Consider the following 20,567-nt stretch of genomic DNA (forward strand, 5'->3'; position numbering starts at 1 on the left):
ATCAGAACGAATTTCAGGAACCAAAAAGTTGTATTGAAAAATAGGACTTTTGAGACACCTGGCCCGCCCCAATATGGCAACTTGACATTCTGTTTTGGCGACTGTAACCCTGGTTTAGGGAGCCATTTGGCGCCTAGCTTATCTATCTGAGTTTCTAACGCACCCAAGTCTTAAGCAGCCCTAGGGAAGGTGGGGAAGGGGCAGCCACCATGTTGACTGCTGCTTGATGGGGCATATTCTGTGACTAAGCAGGTTCTTGGTGGACAGACAAAAATGGGAGGGTTGGGATCAGGTTCAGCTGTGTGGGTTCGCAAGTTGTACAAGCCCATCTTGTCCTTGTGGATTGCCACAAGGGTGGATTCCCCACCCCTGAACTGAAAAATAGCTCTGTGAGAAGAGAAAACAGCTTTGCCCAGTGCCGGATTTACATATAAGCTAAACAAGCTATAGCTTAGGGCCCCACTCTCTTGGGCCCCCCCCCCCAAAATGTAAAGAAAAAAAACCTGGATGTACATTTCCAAAATATAAGATAAAAAACAAATAGAATAAAACCAATGTGATAAAATACATGTTTTCTTATGTGCAAACGGCTTTAGATACCTATTAGGTCCATTAATTACCATATAGCATATATTCAACACAAAAAACAGCGACAATTTGTTGTTGACAAAGGGCAGCTGGACATATAAAGGGCCCCATTACCTTTAGTAGCTTAGGGCCTCATCAAACCTAAATCCAGCCCTGGCCTTGCCCCCTGTTTTTCTTGTAAATGGTCCAAAACACAGAAACTTGGCCAGCCAGGTCTCTTCTCTCCGTGTGTCCCCTCATCCCCCCCCCCCCACATTGACTGTCAACATTGCTGGAGTGTACAGCCAGGTGTGTGAAGGTCTTGCTTTCCTTCCACAGAAATGCTAATTGTGTATCTATATTAACAGTTCTTTTGTCCCACAGTTGCACTGGCTTGTGGTGAAACAATTGAGCTGTTTTGCTTGAGGCGGCATTAGAGCGCCATCTTGTTTAATTGTGTTTTGGGTCTGAAGTTGTAAGTGCCAGATTCATTTATTTATTTCAACCCAGTCGGTGCCCACAAAGCAAACCGGTGTTACTATGTGGTGCGAAAGTTCACTTTGCCCTTGGCATACAATAGGCGTAATCAAGAGGAATCTCGACTGGCTCAGAGAAGTTCTGATTGTTTCGATAAAATCCCTGCAGGGACTGTGCACATTTATAAAGGCAATTTGGAAAGGTACATTTTCCAAGAACAGGACGGCCAGTGGTTTGTGGCCTTGTCCTTCTTGACATGTAACTTTTGAGTGTGTTTTTTGGTCTGTTTGTTTGTTTTGCCCTTGAGGTGCTGTTAGGCAGCTAAAACGTCACAGTAGTTAAAACGTAAAATATATACAAAGACAACCAGGAATAGCAGTGCCAACGTCACCAGACAGAGAATAAAAAGGGTGCCAGTTTCCTGAAGGTCATCAATAGGGCTGGGTGATATATTGATATATCCTCCAAAACTGGTTTGAAGTCCATATTGTGATATCAGTTTCATAATTTGTGACCTGGTGATATAGCATGATGTGTGTGTGTGTGTGTGTTATGAAAAAAATTACAACGTGAGAAAAACCATGAAGCCAGCCAATGGCTCCATCCTTACTTCAGACACTGCGATATATCGGTATATTGTGATGTTTAGCTGGTGATATATCGCGATGTTGAAATCCCGGTATCGCCCAGCCCTAGTCATTAAAACATAGGAACTTGCATTCTACAGAGTCAAATGGTTGCCCATCTAGCTCAGTATCACTGACACCGTCTTATGAGTGGCTTTCCAGAATTTCAAACAGGGATCTCTCCAAGCCCTACCTGGAGATGCCTAGATTTGAACCCATGAACTCAGTGTTCTACCACTGAGCAACAGCAACAACAACAACAACAACAACAACAACAACAACAACAACAACAATAATAATTTATTTATACCCCACCCATCTGGCTGATGGCACTCTGGGCGGCTCCCAATCAAGTGTTAAAAACAGTACAGCATTAAATATTAAAAACTTCCCTGAACAGGGCTGCCTTCAGATGTCTTTTAAAGATAAGATAGCGGCTTATTCCTTCACATCTGAAGGGAGGGTGTTCCACAGGGTGGATGCCACTACCGAGAAGGCCCTCTGTCTGGTTCCCTGTAACCTCACTTCTTGCAATGAGGAAACTGCCAGAAGGCCCTCGGCGCTGGATCTCAGTGTCCGGGCTGAATGATGGGGGTGGAGACGCTCCTTCAGGTATACTGGACCGAGGCTGCAATAGCTCTTCAAGCAGTGGTGTAGTGTGGGCAGGCTGAGGGGGGGGCTGTTGCCCCGGGCACAGTTTTCTGAGGGCGCATTTTGCTCCTCACGCTGCACCCTGCCAGTCCTGCATTGTTTTGGGAGTCCGATCCCACACCCCAGCCTTGCAAAGCAGCGTGGGGCTGGCGGGGTGTTAGGAGGACGCAGCAGGCCTTCCAAACGGTTCAGTCAGACTGATTGGAAGGGCCCATGTCTGCTCTGTTGTGCTTCCTTTTCCTCGTGTAGCCCTCTGCCCCACGGTGCGCCATGAAGACACGCTCCACCAGGGTTGAATAGAAATGAAGGCGGCATGCACAACCTTGTTTTGCAAAGGTAAGGGACAATTGAGGAAACTGCGCCCTCGTTTTGAAAACCCGTGGTGGAGATTTCTTGATTGTCAGCCCCACCGAAAGGATTGAAATTCTGCAAACCTTTTTCCTCTGTCACTTCTTTGTCTATAACCAGGCAGGTATGGCAAGGGCAGAGCAATTCCTTCCATTTTTTTCAGGTGCTGCCATTTGACTGTCCAACAGCAGGCTTAGGTTACCGTTGCTAAGGCTTGTGGTCACGCTTTGTTGGAAAGCTGCCCGGCAGAAATAAAGGTGCAGTTTATATGTGCAATGGCAAAACTGGTTTAAACAGGGCCCAGCTCTTCTTTACTTTCGCAGCAGCCCCTGGCGTGTGTGTGTGTGTGTGTGTGTGTGTGTGTGTGCTGCCTCGGTTAGTGTGCCAAAGGAGTTGAAAGTTCATCCAAGAGAGATGATGTTTATAGGGCAAGCTGTTCATAACATGCTGCGTTTATCAGAGGCTTTAGCAAAAGGGCTGGAAGTTAGGCTTGGGTCTTTTGCTTTCAATTAGGCTATCCCTAGCACCCCAAAATTACAGAGCTGCTGTGTGCTGATAATCCAGAAAAATTGTATATGCAGGCGGAAGGAAAAGCACTGCTTAACTGTGAATAATTAAATCATGGTATTCACTCCTGCAGGAAGTTCTGATGGTGAAGGTTAAAAGGTAAAGGACCCCTGGACGGCGACTATGGGGTTGCAGCGCTCATCCCACTTTCAGGCTGAGGGACCCGACGTTTGTCCACAGACAGCTTTCTGGGTCATGTGGCTAGCAGGACTAAACCGCTTCTGGCACAAGAGGACACTATGACAGAAGCCAGAGCGCATGGAAACACTGTTTACCTTCCTGCCACAGCGGTACCTATTTATCTACTTGCACTGGCGTGCTTTCGAACAGCTAGGTTGGCAGGAGTTGGGACAGAGCAACGGAAGCTCATCCTGTCGTGGGGATTCAAACTACCAACCTTCTGATCGGCAAGCCCAAGAGGCTCAGTAGTTTGGACAACAGCGTCACCTGTGCAGAGGCGAATGAAGGCATTGTGACACCCAGGGCAGGGTGCCGCTACGTAGGGCGCATGTGAGGCATCGCTACGTATGACGCATGCGATGTACATAGCGGTTTGCTGGCGCCGCCGCTCCAGCGCCGTACAGACGGTGCCGGGATCCCTCCGCCGCCGCTACAGCGGCGAACGGGGGATCCTCTGCATCCGGCTGTAGCGGTGACAGAGGGATCCCACCGCCCTCCGTACAACGCTTGAGCAGCGCCGGCGGCAAACCACTATGTACAGCGCATGCCTGCGACACCGCACATGCGTTGCACATAGTGGTTTGCTGCTGGCGTTGGGATCCTCTGCTCGCGGCTACAGCCGCGAATGGAGTATTCTCCACATGTGGCTGCAGCAGCGCGATGGCTGCTTGCGCCGCCGCAAGGCCCTGCGGGGTGCCTTCTTGTCACCCCCCCCAGACATACCAAGAACTCAGGCCAATATAAGTTTCAGTAGTGGGAGTTGTCCCTACTCGCAAATCAATAGTCAATTGTAACAAAAACTATTCCATTTTCTGTTTCTCAGAGATAACAACTACGTGTGGATAGATCAATGTGTATCTTGATCTTTTCTGTGCGCAAACATAGAAAATAACAGGATATATTTATACGAATTCATCAAACTTGCACAACCCTTTAAAAATTAGCTGATGAAGGAGAATACATCGAAACAGGGCCTTGTCCTGGTTTCTGATCCATAATTGACTTCTGACTTCTGCTCAATGATTGAAACTAAGACCCTCACGTCAAATCTGACTATGGACTAACATGAACTTATCTCTACTAATTCTGTAACGAATTATTGTATTATATATATCCTTATGAGTTTGAGTTTGCAATCTCTGTTTTGAGTTTGCAATCTCTGTTTTGAGTTTGTAATCTCTATTTGAGTTTGTAATCCCTGTCAGAATACATACGGTACTTTTCAATGGATTAGTTTTTGTTACAACTATTGATTTGTGAGTAGGGACCACTCCCATTACTTATATTGGCCTGAGTTCTTGGTGTGCTTTTTTCTTGGTATATTTAATAACAAGAACTCCAACTTATTTACGTCCCCCCCCCCAGACATGGCACCCGGGGCAACAGCCTCCCCCATTGTGACGCCACTGCACCCGTGTCCCAGTAAATGATGATCACCAACTTGGATGGCTTTAAAAGAGGATTGGGCTGATTTTTGGAGAAGGCTGTCACTGGGCGCTAGCCACAATGGGTGTGGTCTACCTCCACTATCTTTGAATGACAGCTGCCTGGAATCGTGGGCAAGGAGAGTGCTGTTGCGTGTCGAGGTCCCCAAGCCACCCACCAATAACTCACAAATCACACATCAATTTTGGTTTGGGTTTTTGGCACGATTTTGGCCACAACTTTATTTAAATACATCCAAGTGAGTGGTTGCTTAGGCATTGGTTCCGACTATCTGTCCTTGCCCAGGGGACAGAACTGACTTCTGGATTCCAGCGAAAGCCAGTGCGGGAAACAACTTTTCTGGAGAAAATGAAGCTGGGCCTCAGTCCCTCACTTCTCACCCTCATGCTCCCGGTGGCTTGCACAGCCCAAGTCCGATGCCAGGGACAAGGACAAAAAGAATGGCAAGCCCCTGGATTCCTTTAACGGAATTCCCTTTCCACACCACCATTGGAGAGGTAGGCACTTAACCCTCCACCAACCAATTTGAACCAATGCCTAACCGCCAACCTTACAAGTTGTGACGATTTGCTACGCAGTAGGCAAAACCAAATGGCACCAGCCAATCAGCCAAATGGACAAATTCCTACCAGGCCCCTGCCTCAAAGCAGACGACCCCATGACAGGCATAGCAAGGTCAAGTGAACAACCCGCCCCCCCAATACAGGCAAGCAGCCAAGAGGTTAAGAGTCTCGTTCTCTACCAGCTGAGCTATCCTTGATTGCCCCATGTCCAAAATGCTGTGCTTCTCCCCCACCCCATGTAAGTTAATCTGAAGCAATGACCCTGTCCTTTCATTATACATAGAGAACGTCCTCCATTTTCCAAGATGCACACCATCTTGGAGCAATGGAAATAACCAACGGGCCTGGCTCATTACAAAGAGGCAGTTCTCTTTAGAAGAACCAGGCCTGCTATGGGGTGATGCAGATGTATAATTTTCCCTGGCCTTCCTAAAAGTCAGAGGTAGAAGCATTTCTCTGCTCGGAATTAGGTCAAATAATTTTTGACTGTTGCTGAAAACCGGTGTGCATGTCTAAGGCCTTTTGTGGTTTGGGTTCCTGTAATTAATCTCTGTATTCCTCACCTTGTCTACAAAGTGAAACTGATACTCTCTCTTGATGTATTAGCTACTTTAGAATTCAGAACAGGATTTTTTTTTTTTTAATGTAAATATTGCACATAAAGAGCTTGTGGCTAGGATAGATTAAGTCACTCTGGACTTAATTATTTGTAAGGATTTTTATACTTCCCTTTTAGTTTACATTCCCAGAAGTTTGATGGTTGAGCAGGTACGCCGCCCCTTATCAGGGCATTTGCTGTAAGGGGCAAATCAGCTGGGCTAAAAATTAATTTGTTATTTTATTCGTGTTCCTCAGTCAAATCACTACAAACAAGACCGCCACCTCCCCTTCAGGCTTACAGTCTTAATGAAGACACAGCGCTATAAAGGGGAATGGATTGGGAGGCAGTTGGAAAATAGTGGTTGGATGTGAGCTCACACAAGGGATGTGTAGGGTGGAGCAAAAGAACTACTGATAGATCTCAAGAGTAACTGGGGGGAAGGCTGTGTAGCTCAGTGGATAGAGCCAGCTGCTTTGTGTGCAGAAAATGCCAGGCATCTTCGGTAAGGTTAAGTTATAGTGCGCACAACACTGGGCTAATGCACCAATGATCTGCCTTGAAATATGGCAGCCACCCAGTTCTCCTGTGATTTCCAACAGATCTGCAATGGTTTCTGATTCCCAATTGCTTCAACCAGGGGTTCCCAATTAGCAAAGGACTGTGGGAACCCCTGTTTTTCAAAAGCAAAGCGATGGACCTCCCTACTTTTGAAATGTTTGTGGTCCAGGCCCCTGTGCGCATACGTGAAATTGTGTAAAATGGGGAGCACCCTGGTGGCTTGTGAGGAGACCCTTTCTGGAGCCTGAAGAGGAATGTATGGGGAGCATCTTGCAAGCAAGGAGGACACGCTGTTTTCAGATCCCTGGCACCATGCGTATGTGCACTTGCGTGAAAATAGATTGCGTGTAAACTGAGTTGCAAATAGACCTCGTATAAACTGAGTTGCCTCAAGTTTGGTATCCAGAAATGTTGTAGTCATCACAGAACGGTCAGAAAGTCTTATATCTTTAAAGTTATTTGGTTTTATTGATTTCTGATTAATTGGGCAGAATGTAACTTGAAACCCCAGGAATGGGGAACTTGTGTCTCTCCATCTGTTGTTTCTGGGCTCCCAACTCCTATCAGCATATCGAGCGCTCATGGATTACGGGAACTGGACTCCAAAGATATCTGTAGGGCTACTGGTTCTTCACCCCTTCTGCCCACATCACCTTGTTCCCCACAAGTAAAAGGGACTAGACACTTGGCATTTTAAAATGAAAGCTTGAACATTCAGCGAGGAGCCTATGTTAATCTGTGATGAGATCTCTTCCCAGTATCCAAAACCCTGCTTCACAACAGTTTAATGTTTCTTCCACATTGCAGATATTTTGCCGTGGAGGGCAAGTCTCCCTATGAGCACTTGAGGGGCAAATGGCCGGCAAACAAAAAAAGTGTTTGGTGTCCGATATCAGTGACGCTTTATTGACCTGATGGAGGTAGACAGGGCCAGCCCAAGACATTTTGGGACTTGAGGCAGATCCCAAAAAGACACACACACACACACACACACACACACACACACACACACCGCTAGGGAAGATTTGCATCAGGAACAAGGGGAGAAGGAAAGATCGACTTCTGGATATGTTGTCCTGGTGGATCCTGCCACCCGAGGCCATCGCCTCACCTTGCCGCACGAGTGAGCCGGCCCTAGAGGCAGATCTTGGAGCATATAGATCGTCTACCATAATACTAATACTAATACTACTACTAATAATAATTAATATATTTATACCCCACCCATCTGGATGGGTTTCCCCAGCCACTCTGGACGGCTTCCAACAAAATATTAAAATACAGTAATGCATCAAACATTAAAAGCTTCCCTAAACAGGGCTGCCTTCAGATGTCTTCTAAAAGTCTGGTACAGTAGTTGTTTGTTCTCTTTGACATCTGGTGGGAGTGCATTCCACAGGGCGGGTGCCACCACCAAGAAGGCCCTCTGCCTCGTTCCCTGTAACCTCACTTCTCGCAGCAAGGGAACCTCCAGAAAGTCCTCAGCGCTGGACCTCAGTGTCTGGGTAGAACGATGGGGGTTCTGCCGTTTAGGGCTTTAAAGAAGGTTCTGCTTTGTGGTGTTTAGCATCCCAGCTTGATTTGTTTGTAGCTTTCTCCTCCAGTTGGTCGACCTGGTGGTCCCTGGGACCGGGATTTGATGTCTGGAACTCAGAACTCCCTTCTAATTGTAACCCCCCCCCCAAAATGTGTCTTTTGGGTTATAAGAGCTTTAATGGATATTTAATCTTACTCCATTTAAATGCTGCTCGCATTTGTGTTTGCAAACTTTAACAAGCCTATTTTAAGACTTTGCTCTTTTCGTTTTCATTTTCTAACAGGAGGAGTCTCGTATCCTTAGAGTTAAGGTTGTAGCTGGAATAGATCTAGCCAAAAAGGACATCTTTGGAGCCAGGTATGTACATTCCTCTTTTTTTATTGCTCTTGTGGCAGCAGAATCTAAATTACTGAGGCAATTGCCTCTTTTGTGTTGGCAGCATTAACTTTTCAAAAAGGACAGGAACTAGTAGTAAACTGGAAAAAGAACCTGTATCTGCTTCCTTTAATTTATGCCCTTCAATGCAATTCAATTGGTTCGTATTTTGCTTGGATTTATATGCTGTGCTGTTAAGATGATGGTTTTTTTTTGTGTGTGCTAAAATAATAATAAAAAGCCAACCAATTTGCCAATCATTTGTATCCTACTCCCTTTCATTTCTTAAAAAGGCACCTATAATGAGGTTTGGGTAATATGCATATTTATTATAATGATAATGGGGGTGGGGAGTGGAGGATTCATGAACTACAGTAACTTGTATAAAGTAGCAGCTAAGTATAGAAGCTGTGGACAAGGAAGCTCCTTCTCAAACCTCATTTGATTCATGTGACTTTCAGAAATCCTGAAGCTGTGTTTGCATGTCATAATAAACCATGGTTTATCATAACAGGAGTGAACCTAGCCTCTCTTTCTTCCTCTGACACAGTTTTGAGGAGTATTTCAAATGCTTTTGCTCCTGTTTTGGATTAACCACAGTTTGCAGTGTCAGACAAACACAACATACCGCGGTTAATCTGAAACAAGCAGACTTCAAACCATGGTTTATGTGAGTTTCATGAAGCATGAATAAGATTAAAAACTGTAACATTAAGCCGTAGTTTATCAAAAACAGAAGCGAAAGATTTATGAGCAGGGCAGGAGGGAGAATGCACAAGTTGAGGGGCGCATAGACTTGTTCATGTCACCAAAACTCATAGCTGAGGGTGACACTGAAATTAAGCTGTTGTCTTAATCCTACTCCCCTATGTGCAATATGAGGATAGTAGTTATGGAATTACTTTTATGGGTTTGTTAGTATTATACTAAAATAATATATGTGAACTATTTAAAAATCAATATCATTGCCATTTCAAACTCTTTTAATTCTTTGTCAGTTCTATTTGATGTTGAATAATGTGGTGATGATGATGGAAGGACCTTGTTTTTGTGTGTTTTGGATGGAATACCAGTGATGTTTTCATGCAGTGTTATTAATGCATTTACACTGCTCTAAAGACCAAGATTGCCCAAAGCAATGGACAACAACAATACCAATATGCTCAGTTTGCAGACTTAACATATGGAATAAGAGAACAAGAAGAACAATCTTCAGAGAAGATTGAATATATGGGAAATAATTGTGTACAGCTGAAAACATTGGCAGCATTAAGATAAATTCAACAGTGTAAATAAGTTTTGATGGATGCAGTAATGGAATACTGAATGGTATAGTTTTTTGTAAAATATGCAGGGATTTATGATTTGTAAAATGAACCAGGGTAAGAGAAGAATGGAAGTCATTGATATTTTAAGGATGTAAAAATGAGTATTAGTAATTGTAAAACAGAAAATTTAATAGATATTATATACAGAAAACAATACTAGTAACAGCACCCCAACAGATCTCCGCCCCCATCGTTCAGCCCAGACACCGAGGTCCAGTTCCGAGGGCCTTCTGGCGGTTCCCTCATTGCGAGAAGTGAGGTTGCAGGGAACCAGGCAGAGGGCATTCTCGATGGTGGCGCCCGCCCTGTGGAATGCCCTCCCATCAAATGTCAAAGAGATAAATTATTATACAGCCTTCTGTAGACACCTGGAGGCAGTCCATTAGTGTGTGATGTTCTCTTGTGTTTTTGCATGTTCTGTTGGAAGCTGCCCAGAGTGGTTAGGGCAACCCAGTCAGATGGATAGGGTACAAATTATTATTATGAAATGAGAAAACAACTGCAAAATGGGTGCATAATATACTCTGTTTTTAAAAATGCAGTTGTATGTACCAAACTGTTAGGTTTACAGACTTTGCCAAGTACAGAATGCCCCCCTCTCTTGTATTCATGGTGCAGGAAGCTCCCCCTGGTGGCTGATGAGGATATAGGTAGAATATTTAGGGGACTAAGTACATGTGGCGAATTTGCTCTCCAATTATTTCTTGCTCTCTAGACATTTCCCCCTTAGTCTCTCTGCTGTTCCTGTTTGCATCATGCTTCTTAGATTGCAAGCTATTATTTTAAATGTTAAACTGACTTGAGCGCTTTGCCAGATTGGTGGGGGATAAATGCAGCAAGTATTTGTATAAATGAATTTATATAAATACAGATGTATCAAACAATCTGGAACTTGCCTTAGTGGGCCCTTTTAATGCAAAAGCTGATCTTCCTACCAAAATGATAAAAGTTTCATCACATCCTCTTGTTGTGCAAGCTTCCTGGGTGAGGTTCTAGTTTTGGATCCACAAGTTCCTTGTTTGAAATCTTCTTCCCCTAAAACCACAGGCTGCCTCTTATGTTATGCTTTCTCTCCCCCCACCGCAATCTCTTTTATTGGCAGATTGCTCCCATTTTGCATAATTACCAAAAACACTATTAATTAGGCAACCCAAGTGACTGCGAACACTTTTTTAAAAAAACCCACATAAAATCGTCTGGATATCTGTGGCGCACAATATGATGTTTTTGTGTGTGTGGAGGAGGGTTTGGAGAGCATGATCAGGCATGGTGATGAATCAGACCTTCGAAATAGCTAGGTATTTAAAACTGCAGCAATTTCAAGTCGTGAAGCAGCAGCTCTCTGTTCCTTAATATGCCTTCTCCAGAATGATTTCCACTTTGGGTCTGGATAAAAGGTAAAGGTACCCCTGACCATTAGGTCCAGTCATGACCGACTCTGGGGTTGCGGCGCTCATCTCGCTTTATTGGCCGAGGGAGCCGGCGTACAGCTTCCGGGTCATGTGGCCAGCATGACTAAGCTGCTTCTGGCAAACCAGAGCAGCGCACGGAAACACCGTTTACCTTCCCGCTGCAGCGGTACCTATTTATCTACTTGCACTTTTGACGTGCTTTCGAACTGCTAGGTGGGCAGGAGCAGGGACCGAGCAACAGGAGCTCTCCCCGTCACGGGGATTCGAACCGCTGACCTTCGGATCGGCAAGTCCTAGGCTCTGTGGTTTAACCCACAGCACCACTAGGCATCGGGTATGGAGAGGACGTGCCTTGTAACTCTTATAAAATTAGAACTTGGGCACATCCAAGCTGAATTTTGGAAGGTTCAGGAGAGAGAAAAGGAGGTATGGTTAAACTATGGAATTCACTGCTTATAGACATAGTGATGGCCAGCACTATGTATGGCTTTAAAGGGATCGGGGGAAAATGGAGGAATTTATAGGCTATTATATGGTCTACAGACTGCTGTTGAAGACAGTATTTCTCTGTATTAGCTTTCGAAATTCGCCAGGGGCCAGGCTCATTTTGCACCTGGCTATCGACCAGTTGCGACCAAGTGAAGATGCGTGGACGCCAGGATGGTGCATGAAATCTCCACCACCTGGAGATGCATGCCTGGGGATCCTTGGATCTTGGTTGCTTTCACACGGTAATGCCACATCCCGTAGAATTCTATCCATCTGCACAATCAGAATTTCAGGAACCCAAAAGTTGTATTGCAAAATACAGTGGTACCTCTGGATACGAACGGGATCTGTTCCGGAGCCCTGTTCGCATCCAGAGCAGAACACAACCCGCGTGTGCGCGGGTCGCGATTTGTCTCTTCTGCGCATGCACGAGCGGTGAAACCCAGAAGTAACGCGTTCCGTTAATGCTGGGTCGCCGCAGAGCACAACCCGAAAATGCTCAACCTGAAGCAACTTCAATCCGAAGCATGACTGTACAACTTTCTAACCGTCTGGCCCCAAAACAGCAACTGGACCTTCCGTTTTGGCAACTGTAACCCTGGTTTAAGGAACCGTTTGGTATCTCGTTTTGAGTTTCTAACACTGCCCTGTATTTCTGGAAATAGCACGTGGGGTGACTGCAGTGGTACTTATGTGAACTTCTTATAGACATCTTTTTGGCCACTGTGAGAACAGGATGCTGGACTAGATGGGCCTTTGGCCTGATCCAGTATAGCTCTCATATTCTTAAAGTAGAGTGCAGTGCCAATGAGCAAAGGAATATAGAGAGAAGAGAGTGCTGGGAAATGGTTTCTTCAGATTAAACGCATCAGCTCGGTGCTTTTCAGGTCAAAACCATTATTCAGAGGCGATTAGGTATATATAGTAGTGTCTCACAATAATTCTCCCTTTGCTGTCTGCAGGACTTTTGGGCAGATTTGGCTTTCATCGCGCATCTTGTATCGCTGCTGAGCTTTTAAAATCCCGTCGGCTTTATTGCTGTCAGTCTGGAATATGCAACCTGAATTTAGTTTTCATGTTTCAGTCTAACGAAGGAGTGAGTCCACCACCTTCCAAAGCCGTCTGTGCCTCTGAACTTTATAGCACCAGGCATGCCTTCCTAATGTTTAGTCGAAATCTCCTTTCTTGTAACTGGAATCCATTGATTTGGATCCTGCCCTCTGGAGCAGCCTTCTGCAACCTGCAGATGTCTTGAACTACGATTCCCATCAGACCCAGCCAACATGGCCAACGGTCAGGAATGATGGGAGTTGTAGTCCAAACCATCTGGAGGGCACCACATTGGGGAAGACTGCTTTGGTTCCCCATCAGCTAACTTGTATGGATCCCTTACTTTTGAAACTTTTGGTATCTCTATGGTAGTTTTTGTTACGTGAATGGTGCCGCTGACCCACAGGCGAGTCCCCCCCAGACCATCAACTGGCAACCACCGATATATGTGACTGCCCTTCAATTGATGTGGGCTATCATATTCCCTCTTTTGATTATCTCTTCTCCACGATAAGCCTTCTCTGCTTCTCAGATCTCTCTTTGTATAAAAACCTTGTGCTTTTAAAATAGCTTGTGCCCTTTTCCTGGCAGGAAGATAGTAAATACATTTTACCATCAATAAATATTAATGGTGACAAAGTGGCTTGAGTTGTGCAGCAATGCTTTCAAGTCTACCAGCTGCTCATTAAAGGATCACAAGGTTTTAAGCAGCAGCAAGGTTTGTTCCTAAAACTAAGGAACACACTTTACAAGTTCATAACTGCTGCAGGCCTTATGGAACTGGGTTAGCTTTGGCTGTAGCATCAAAGCTTGATGCACCTCATTAGATCTCCACATTTTAACCTTCCATGACTGGAATAAAAAGAAAGAGCAAACCGACTAGGAAGTTCAGTGGGTGACACTGGAGAGGTTTAGCAGGGCAACCCCAATGCCCTTTTAACATATGTAAAAACCACCAATAGACAAAACAACAAGTAATGTGAGAGGGAGGTTAGGCCTCTGTCCCTCTCCAGAAATCTGAGTTGACTTGTTACACCTGAGGTGTCATTTTACCCACTAAAGGATGGAGATGCATGCAAAGCTTGAAGGTGTTGGTTCATCAGAATGTGTGCCAATTGATCGAAATGTTCAGGCAGGTGCCTTGAGTGACGTCGGCGCAAATCCTTTTAACAGATACCTTCCATGGAATGTCTCTAGAGTGATTGTCTGCAGAACAATACTATTTACCAGAACAAGGCCATTTTAGTAGGAAAGTGTGTCTTTCCCTTCCCGCCTGACCAAGTGCATCCTGCTCCCAGGCATGTTTACGTAGAATTAAAGGTAAACGAGACCCCTGATCGTTAGGTCCAGTCGTGACCGACTCTGGGGTTGTGGCGCTCATCTCGTTTTATTGGCCAAGGGAGCCGGCGTACAGCTTCCGGGTCATGTGGCCAGCATGACTAAGCTGCTTCTGGCAAACCAGAGCAGCACACGGAAACACTGTTTACCTTCCCGCCAGAGCGGTACCTATTTATCTACATGCACTTTGACGTGCTTTCGAACTGCTAGGTTGGCAGGAGCAGGGACTGAGCTACGGGAGCTCACCCCGTTGCGGGGATTCGAACCGCCGACCTTCTGATCTGCTCTGTGGTTTAACCCACAGCACCACCCGCGTCCCTGACATGGAATTAAGTCCCACTAAATTTAATAGTGTTTCCTCCTGAGTGAAGAGGGGTTGGTGCCTTAGAATGGATTCTTTCCATGACAGGAAGTGGGATTCCCTTACAAGCCTGAAGTTCCCTACTTGCCTGTTAAAAATTAAGCAGCTTGCGTAGAAATGCGGAGGAAGGTGGGAGAGTCTTTTTTTAAAGCCTTTGGTGGTTGTCCTGAACTTCTGGTGAATCTGTCACACCTGATTGATAACATCTTTTCTCTTTCACCATTGAAGAGGCTCAAGGGCAGTCCCACACTGTAGCGCTGATCTATTTTGGCCAGTGGAACCTCATGCCACAATGAACCTGCTAGATGCTATGGGGTTTGGCCTCCCCACTTCCTTCAGTGATTTTGGTACACTAAGGGCATTGCTCAGTTTCTGCGAGGAGGCAATATGAGCTGGCCAGCAAACCCGATTGTGTCAGATTGTTGTGCCCTTCTTAACATCATGGAAGAACAGGTTCTCTCTGTCTTGTTCTTCCGAATGTTGTCCTTTATGCCCTCTTTTTTTTAAAAAAGGTATTTAATCATTTTTTCAATACAAACAGCAACCACAAAAAACACATACAACAAAAACCACAATAACACTAATAACACAATTTAACAATTCAGATTTGAGTACTGATATACCTATAACTACATCTTTTAAACAATTTCCCCCCACCTCTCCTCCCCCTACTTCCCACCACTGTCCGCCTTATCGCTTAAGTATTCCTTCCAGACTTCTTCATATTCATCCATTCTTAATTTGCGTCGATATGCAATTCGTTTGTATGTAACTAGTCTGTCCATATTGTCAATCCATGTCCTTGATGCCCTCTTCCACTTGATCATTCATTTTTCAAGCAGTTATGATTCGAGCACATTTCAGTTGACGCACAACGCTGCTTGCATGGAGAGCGAGAACAAAATGACTGTTTACTATGTTTTACGGAGGGTTGTTAAAACAGCCCGAATCAAGAGCCCTTGTTTTACTTCCCTTCTCCTTGCCCCTGTGTCCTTGGAGGTGATTTGTTCGTGCGCAAGAGATACGGACTGCCTGACCCATGCGGAAGTTTAAACCAAATGATTTCATTCCGGGCTCCTTTGTAGTACAACCTTGTCGGATCTGTACAGGACTCCCAACTTCTTCACCCTGAAGCGTTGCTTCTCTGTCAACAACATATGTTCTGTTCTGCACCAGTGTGGAGCTTGGTATCTGCAGCATCCTGAGGGTTGCTGTGCTGTCTGCTCCAGAGGGGACCTGAGCAAGATTTTCAGTGGATTGGGTAAGATTTTCAGTGTTCTGATTAAAAACATAAGAAATGGCCTGCTTAAAGATTGATATAAGATTTAGCGTCTGCTATTCCATCAAAGAAAACCTAATGAAAATGTTCTATAGGTGGTTTATGACACCTTCGAAACTCGCCAATATATATGTTAGAATCCAATCTGTGTTGGAAATGTAAGGAGGTGGAGGGGACTATGATCCATGTATGGTGGAGCTGTGAAAAAGTTAAAGAATTCTGGGGATTTATCCACGAGGATTTAAAAAAGATGTTTAACATTTCTATAGGGAAAAAACCAGAGGTGTACCTATTGGGCATCTTAGGAAAGGATATCCCACAAGATAAGGAAAGATTATTCTTATATGCTACAGCCGCAGCCAGACTATTACTTGCAAAGAACTGGGAAGGAAACATTATACCCACAAAAGAGGATTGGATATGTAAATTATGTGAATTTATAGGAATGGCGAAGTTAACAGCAGCCATAAGACACCAGACAAATCAGATACTAAGGTCGGAGTGGCAATGCGTTGAGGATTATATGAAAAAACACTGCTCTAAGGATAACATGTTGATATGTATAGATTAAGTTTGTAAAGTACAATTAGAAAAAATTAATATTCTAAGAACATTAAGGATGAGATACAAAAGACGCAATGTTAACAAGAACTTAAAGATTAAGGGATGGTGAGTATTGGGGGAGGGAAGTCACATGGGTGTATTATTTGTTTTCTTTTTATGGTTATTATTTTGCATTTTTTGCATTTTTGATTGATTAGCATATGTTTCTGAAAATAAAAAATAAACAAAAAGAAAAAAGAGATGGCCTGCTGGACCACACCAATGGCCCATCAGGTCCAGCCTTCTGTTTTCACAGTGGCCTTTTGTTGCTAGTATAGAAATGAGTACAAGTGTGCTTTAATTGCAAAATGTAATTCCAAAGGGCTCACTTTGATTTGACTCTTCTTTGTATGGAATCTGAGCTACTTTGGCCAAGCACCTTAGATTTCTTTTTAAAGCTCAGGTGATTCCATTGTCACCAGAGACAATGACTCAGAGTGGGCTTTGTAGATGTTTGGAATCGTATTTTGCGTCTGAAATGCACCCAAAGTTATTGGAAGCAATCGTGAAACTGTGCGAACGCTTTAAAATTCTTGCTTTTCGTTTTGCAAGTTTGCTGCTGCGTCAGCTCTGTGTTAACATTAAGCCATGAGTAATACCATTTTATGTGGACTTGGGTCAACACCAGGCAGGTCTGAACACCAAGGCAGCTGCTCAGTTTTCTATTCCGCTGTAGTGTTTCTCACATAAAATTCTGGTATTTCTTGTCTGCTGTTGGATGGAGGCAGGGCACTGGAAGCTCTGAGGATGGGAGCAAGTTCCTTATTCATGAAATATGTGTAGAATATTCATGAAATATGTGTAGAAGCCATGCTAAATTACAGGGTTCATTACAGGGTTATCTGCAGCCCTGTTTGACTAAATCGCCAGGCTAAGGGGTGTTATCAAGGTTAGCTAGGCCTGTTTCGATTCCATTGGCAGTAGCCAGTGGAGTGTCCTGTAGCTAGGTGAACCCGGGCCGGCCGGCCACAAAATCCCAATAATTCACAGGAGAGGAACCCAATCAGGGCTGCCTTGCTGAAGGCAACACTGTGAAAAAGTCTCTCACCTCCCACTGCTCCAGGTCCCTGCAGCCTCTCTTTGGATTGCTGTAAGATAAGCTCAGCTAGGCCCCATCTGCACTAAACATTTAAAGCGGCGTCATACCATTTTAAACAGCGACGGCTCCCTGCGCCAAGAAACAATCCCGGGAACTGAAATTCATTCAGGGTGCTGAGAATTGTAACGAGACCCCTGTTCCCTTCACAGAGCAGCCATTTCAAGAGTTCCCTAGAAAACAGGCATGACAGCTCAATACAGTCATACCTCATGTTACGTTTGCTTCAGGTTGCACGTTTTCAGGTTGCGTCCCGCAAGTAGCGGAAAGGGTTACTTCTGGGTTTCGCCACTTGCGCATGTGCAGACACGCAAAATGACGTCACACACATGCACAGAAGAGGCAAATCATGACCCGCATGCGCAGATGCGGGTTGCATTCCTTTTAGGTTGCGAATGGGGCTCTGGAACGGATCCTGTTCGCAACCAGAGGTACCACTGTATTTGTTTCAAGGGGGCCAGGCCCTTCATCTCCAGGTAGCGCTCTGGGCATTGTGTCATGTGTGTGACATGTGAATCTGGTCCAGTGGCCGGCTCCTCCAGAGAGCGCTCAGCCTACTCCGCCGTGTGTGCAATGTGTGCCGCCCTTGCACCACAGTTCAAGAAGGACACTGACAAACTGGAACGTGTCCAGAGGAGGGCAACCAAAATGGTCAAAGGCCTGGAAACGATGCCTTATGAGGAACGGCTAAGGGAGCTGGGCATGTTTAGCCTGGAGAAGAGGAGGTTAAGGGGTGATACGATAGCCATGTTCAAATATATAAAAGGATGTCACATAGAGGAGGGAGAAAGGTTGTTTTCTGCTGCTCCAGAGAAGCGGACACAGAGCAATTGATCCAAACTACAAGAAAGAAGATTCCACCTAAACATTAGGAAGAACTTCCTGACAGTAAGAGCTGTTCGACAGTGGAATTTGCTGCCAAGGAGTGTGGTGGAGTCTCCTTCTTTGGAGGTCTTTAAGCAGAGGCTTGACAACCATATGTCAGGAGTGCTCTGATGGTGTTTCCTGCTTGGCGGGGGGTTGGACTCGATGGCCCTTGTGGTCTCTTCCATCTCTATGATTCTATGATTCTATGCCCCCCGTCTTGGGGACTTATTATTTCTACCCTGCCCATCTGGCTGGGTTTCCCCAGCCACTCTGGGCGGCTTCCAACAAAAGATTAAAAATACATTAAAACATCAGTAATTAGAAACTTTCCTAGACAGGGCTGCTTTCAGATGTCTTCTAAAAGTCAGATAGTTATTTATTTCCTTGACATCTGATGGGAGGTTCTTAAGGCAGTGGTCTGAGGAAAGGTTGCAAAACTGGGCGCTGCACTTTTCCACCCTTGACATCAGAATTAAGGCCAGATTCATTGACCTTTCATATAGCCCAGGCATAGGCAAACTCGGCCCTCCCGATGTTTTGAGACTACAATTCCCATCATTCCTGACCACTGGTCCTGTTAGCTAGGGATGGTGGGAGTTGTAGTCCCAAAACATCTGGAGGGCCGAGTTTTGCCTGTCTTCAATGCATCTCTGCATATCTCTCTCTCTCTCTCTCTCTCTCTCTCTCTCTCTCTCTCTCTCTCTCTCGTAGTAGGAAATGTGTGTTTCAATACGTTGCTTCCTTCCCACTTGCAGTTTTATGTAAGTTTTACCTGTATTGAAAATAAAAATAATAAAATATGCACTGTTGCATCTATTTTAGTCAATGTGTTTTGAGTAGAGCAGTTGTCATCAACTGTATGGGTTTATTTGGAATTATTCTCTTCCCTAAATCAGCAGAGAGAGAGAGAGCGCGCACATAAACTTGCTTTTCCAAGGAAACTGGATAAAAGAGTGATACAGTATAATTAACCACACAGAGCTGAAAGAGGAATTTCCTCCATCTCTCTGTACTTTTCAAGGGAGTAGAGGATGGCCACACTCATGGCCAAGACAGCAGTGATTGGGAGAACTTGGGAGACTTCCTGGGTTCTAGGGTAAGACCTCAAGGCCACCAGTGGTGCCTATGAAGTCCACACTGGCAACCCTTGGAATAGATTAATCTGGTTCAGCTACTGAGGTTGAAATCTTAAATACGCCTCCTTAAGAGTTAAGTCCCTTTGAGCTTGGCAGAACTTGGGTTCCAGGTAGATGGGCACAGGATGGTGCTGTAAACATTGCAGACCCAATTTCAGAGATAGCGGCTTAACATCTAAATAGGAAACATGGAGAACTTGAGAGCCTTTCAGATATGTAGTTTCCGCAATTGTGCCATTCTGCAATGGGGTTGTGCAGGAGAAAGGCTGGGTTTCTCTTCCCTCCTTATGTCTCCAGCCCAGTTGGAATACTTTATAGGTTACACATGCAAATAATTCACCCTGAAGTCAACAAAAAGGGGTAGATCTCCTCCCTCCCATGACAAAACACAGATGGATGTTTAAGATATGGGAGGGTCAGGGTTTACAAGAGAATTCCTTTCCCGCAGAGTCCGGCAGCGGTGAATTTATAGCTTATACGTGCAGTTTGCTGTTCCTCTCTGCCGTCATCTTGGTGCAACTTGGAAAATGCATCCAGCAGTCGTGGTTTAGGTATTTGCTCGCCAGTGCCTTTGGAGTCCAGCCTGCCACTTTAAGCATTTGACTGTGGGGCCGGTAAGTATAATTTTCTAAGAGCCCTTCTAATTTTCTCAGCAAGACCAGTGAAATAGACCCATGAACATAAAGGAATGAATAGTAATGGGTAGCACTGCTTAGGTAGAAGTTCTACAGCAATTGTAGTCTAGAAGTCGTTCAGCGTACAGCATTTCATATGAAATTCATTTCTTTTCTACTTCAGTAAACTTACGTTTCTGCATGAGCCCAGTTTTATTGCTGTTTTATGAATTGTACCCAACTAAGAGATAATGTAGTTAATTTAGTCATGTCCCTTAATTCCAGTGGGTCTACTCCAAGTAAGCCCAAATTGGATTCAGTCTTGTGTGTGTATCTGTTGATTAAAATGGACTTTACAATTTTTAGATTCAGGTAGGTAGCCGTGTTGGTCTGACGCAGACGAAATAAATAAATAAAATTAAAAAATTGTCCAGTAGCACCTTAAAAGGGTAAAGGACCCCTGACAGTTAAGTCCAATCGCGAATGACTGGGGTTGCG

The 20,567-nt window shown here is 44.8% G+C and overlaps 1 protein-coding gene across 16 annotated transcripts in view; it reads left to right on the forward strand.

Annotated features, from left to right (window-relative positions):
- The window catches only part of NEDD4L (NEDD4 like E3 ubiquitin protein ligase), a 265,692-nt gene that overhangs the window by 80,624 nt on the left and 164,501 nt on the right, over window positions 1–20,567 (forward strand). For all 16 annotated transcript variants that reach the window (XM_083575541.1, XM_083575542.1, XM_083575543.1 and 13 more), the window contains exon 2: window positions 8,405–8,478. In XM_083575541.1, the coding sequence (XP_083431667.1) occupies window positions 8,405–8,478 (74 nt within the window). The remainder of the gene's footprint in view (window positions 1–8,404; window positions 8,479–20,567) is intronic.

Source organism: Podarcis filfolensis, assembly GCF_964270895.1.
Source record: "Podarcis filfolensis genome assembly, chromosome: 11".
Lineage (NCBI taxonomy): Eukaryota > Metazoa > Chordata > Lepidosauria > Squamata > Lacertidae > Podarcis > Podarcis filfolensis.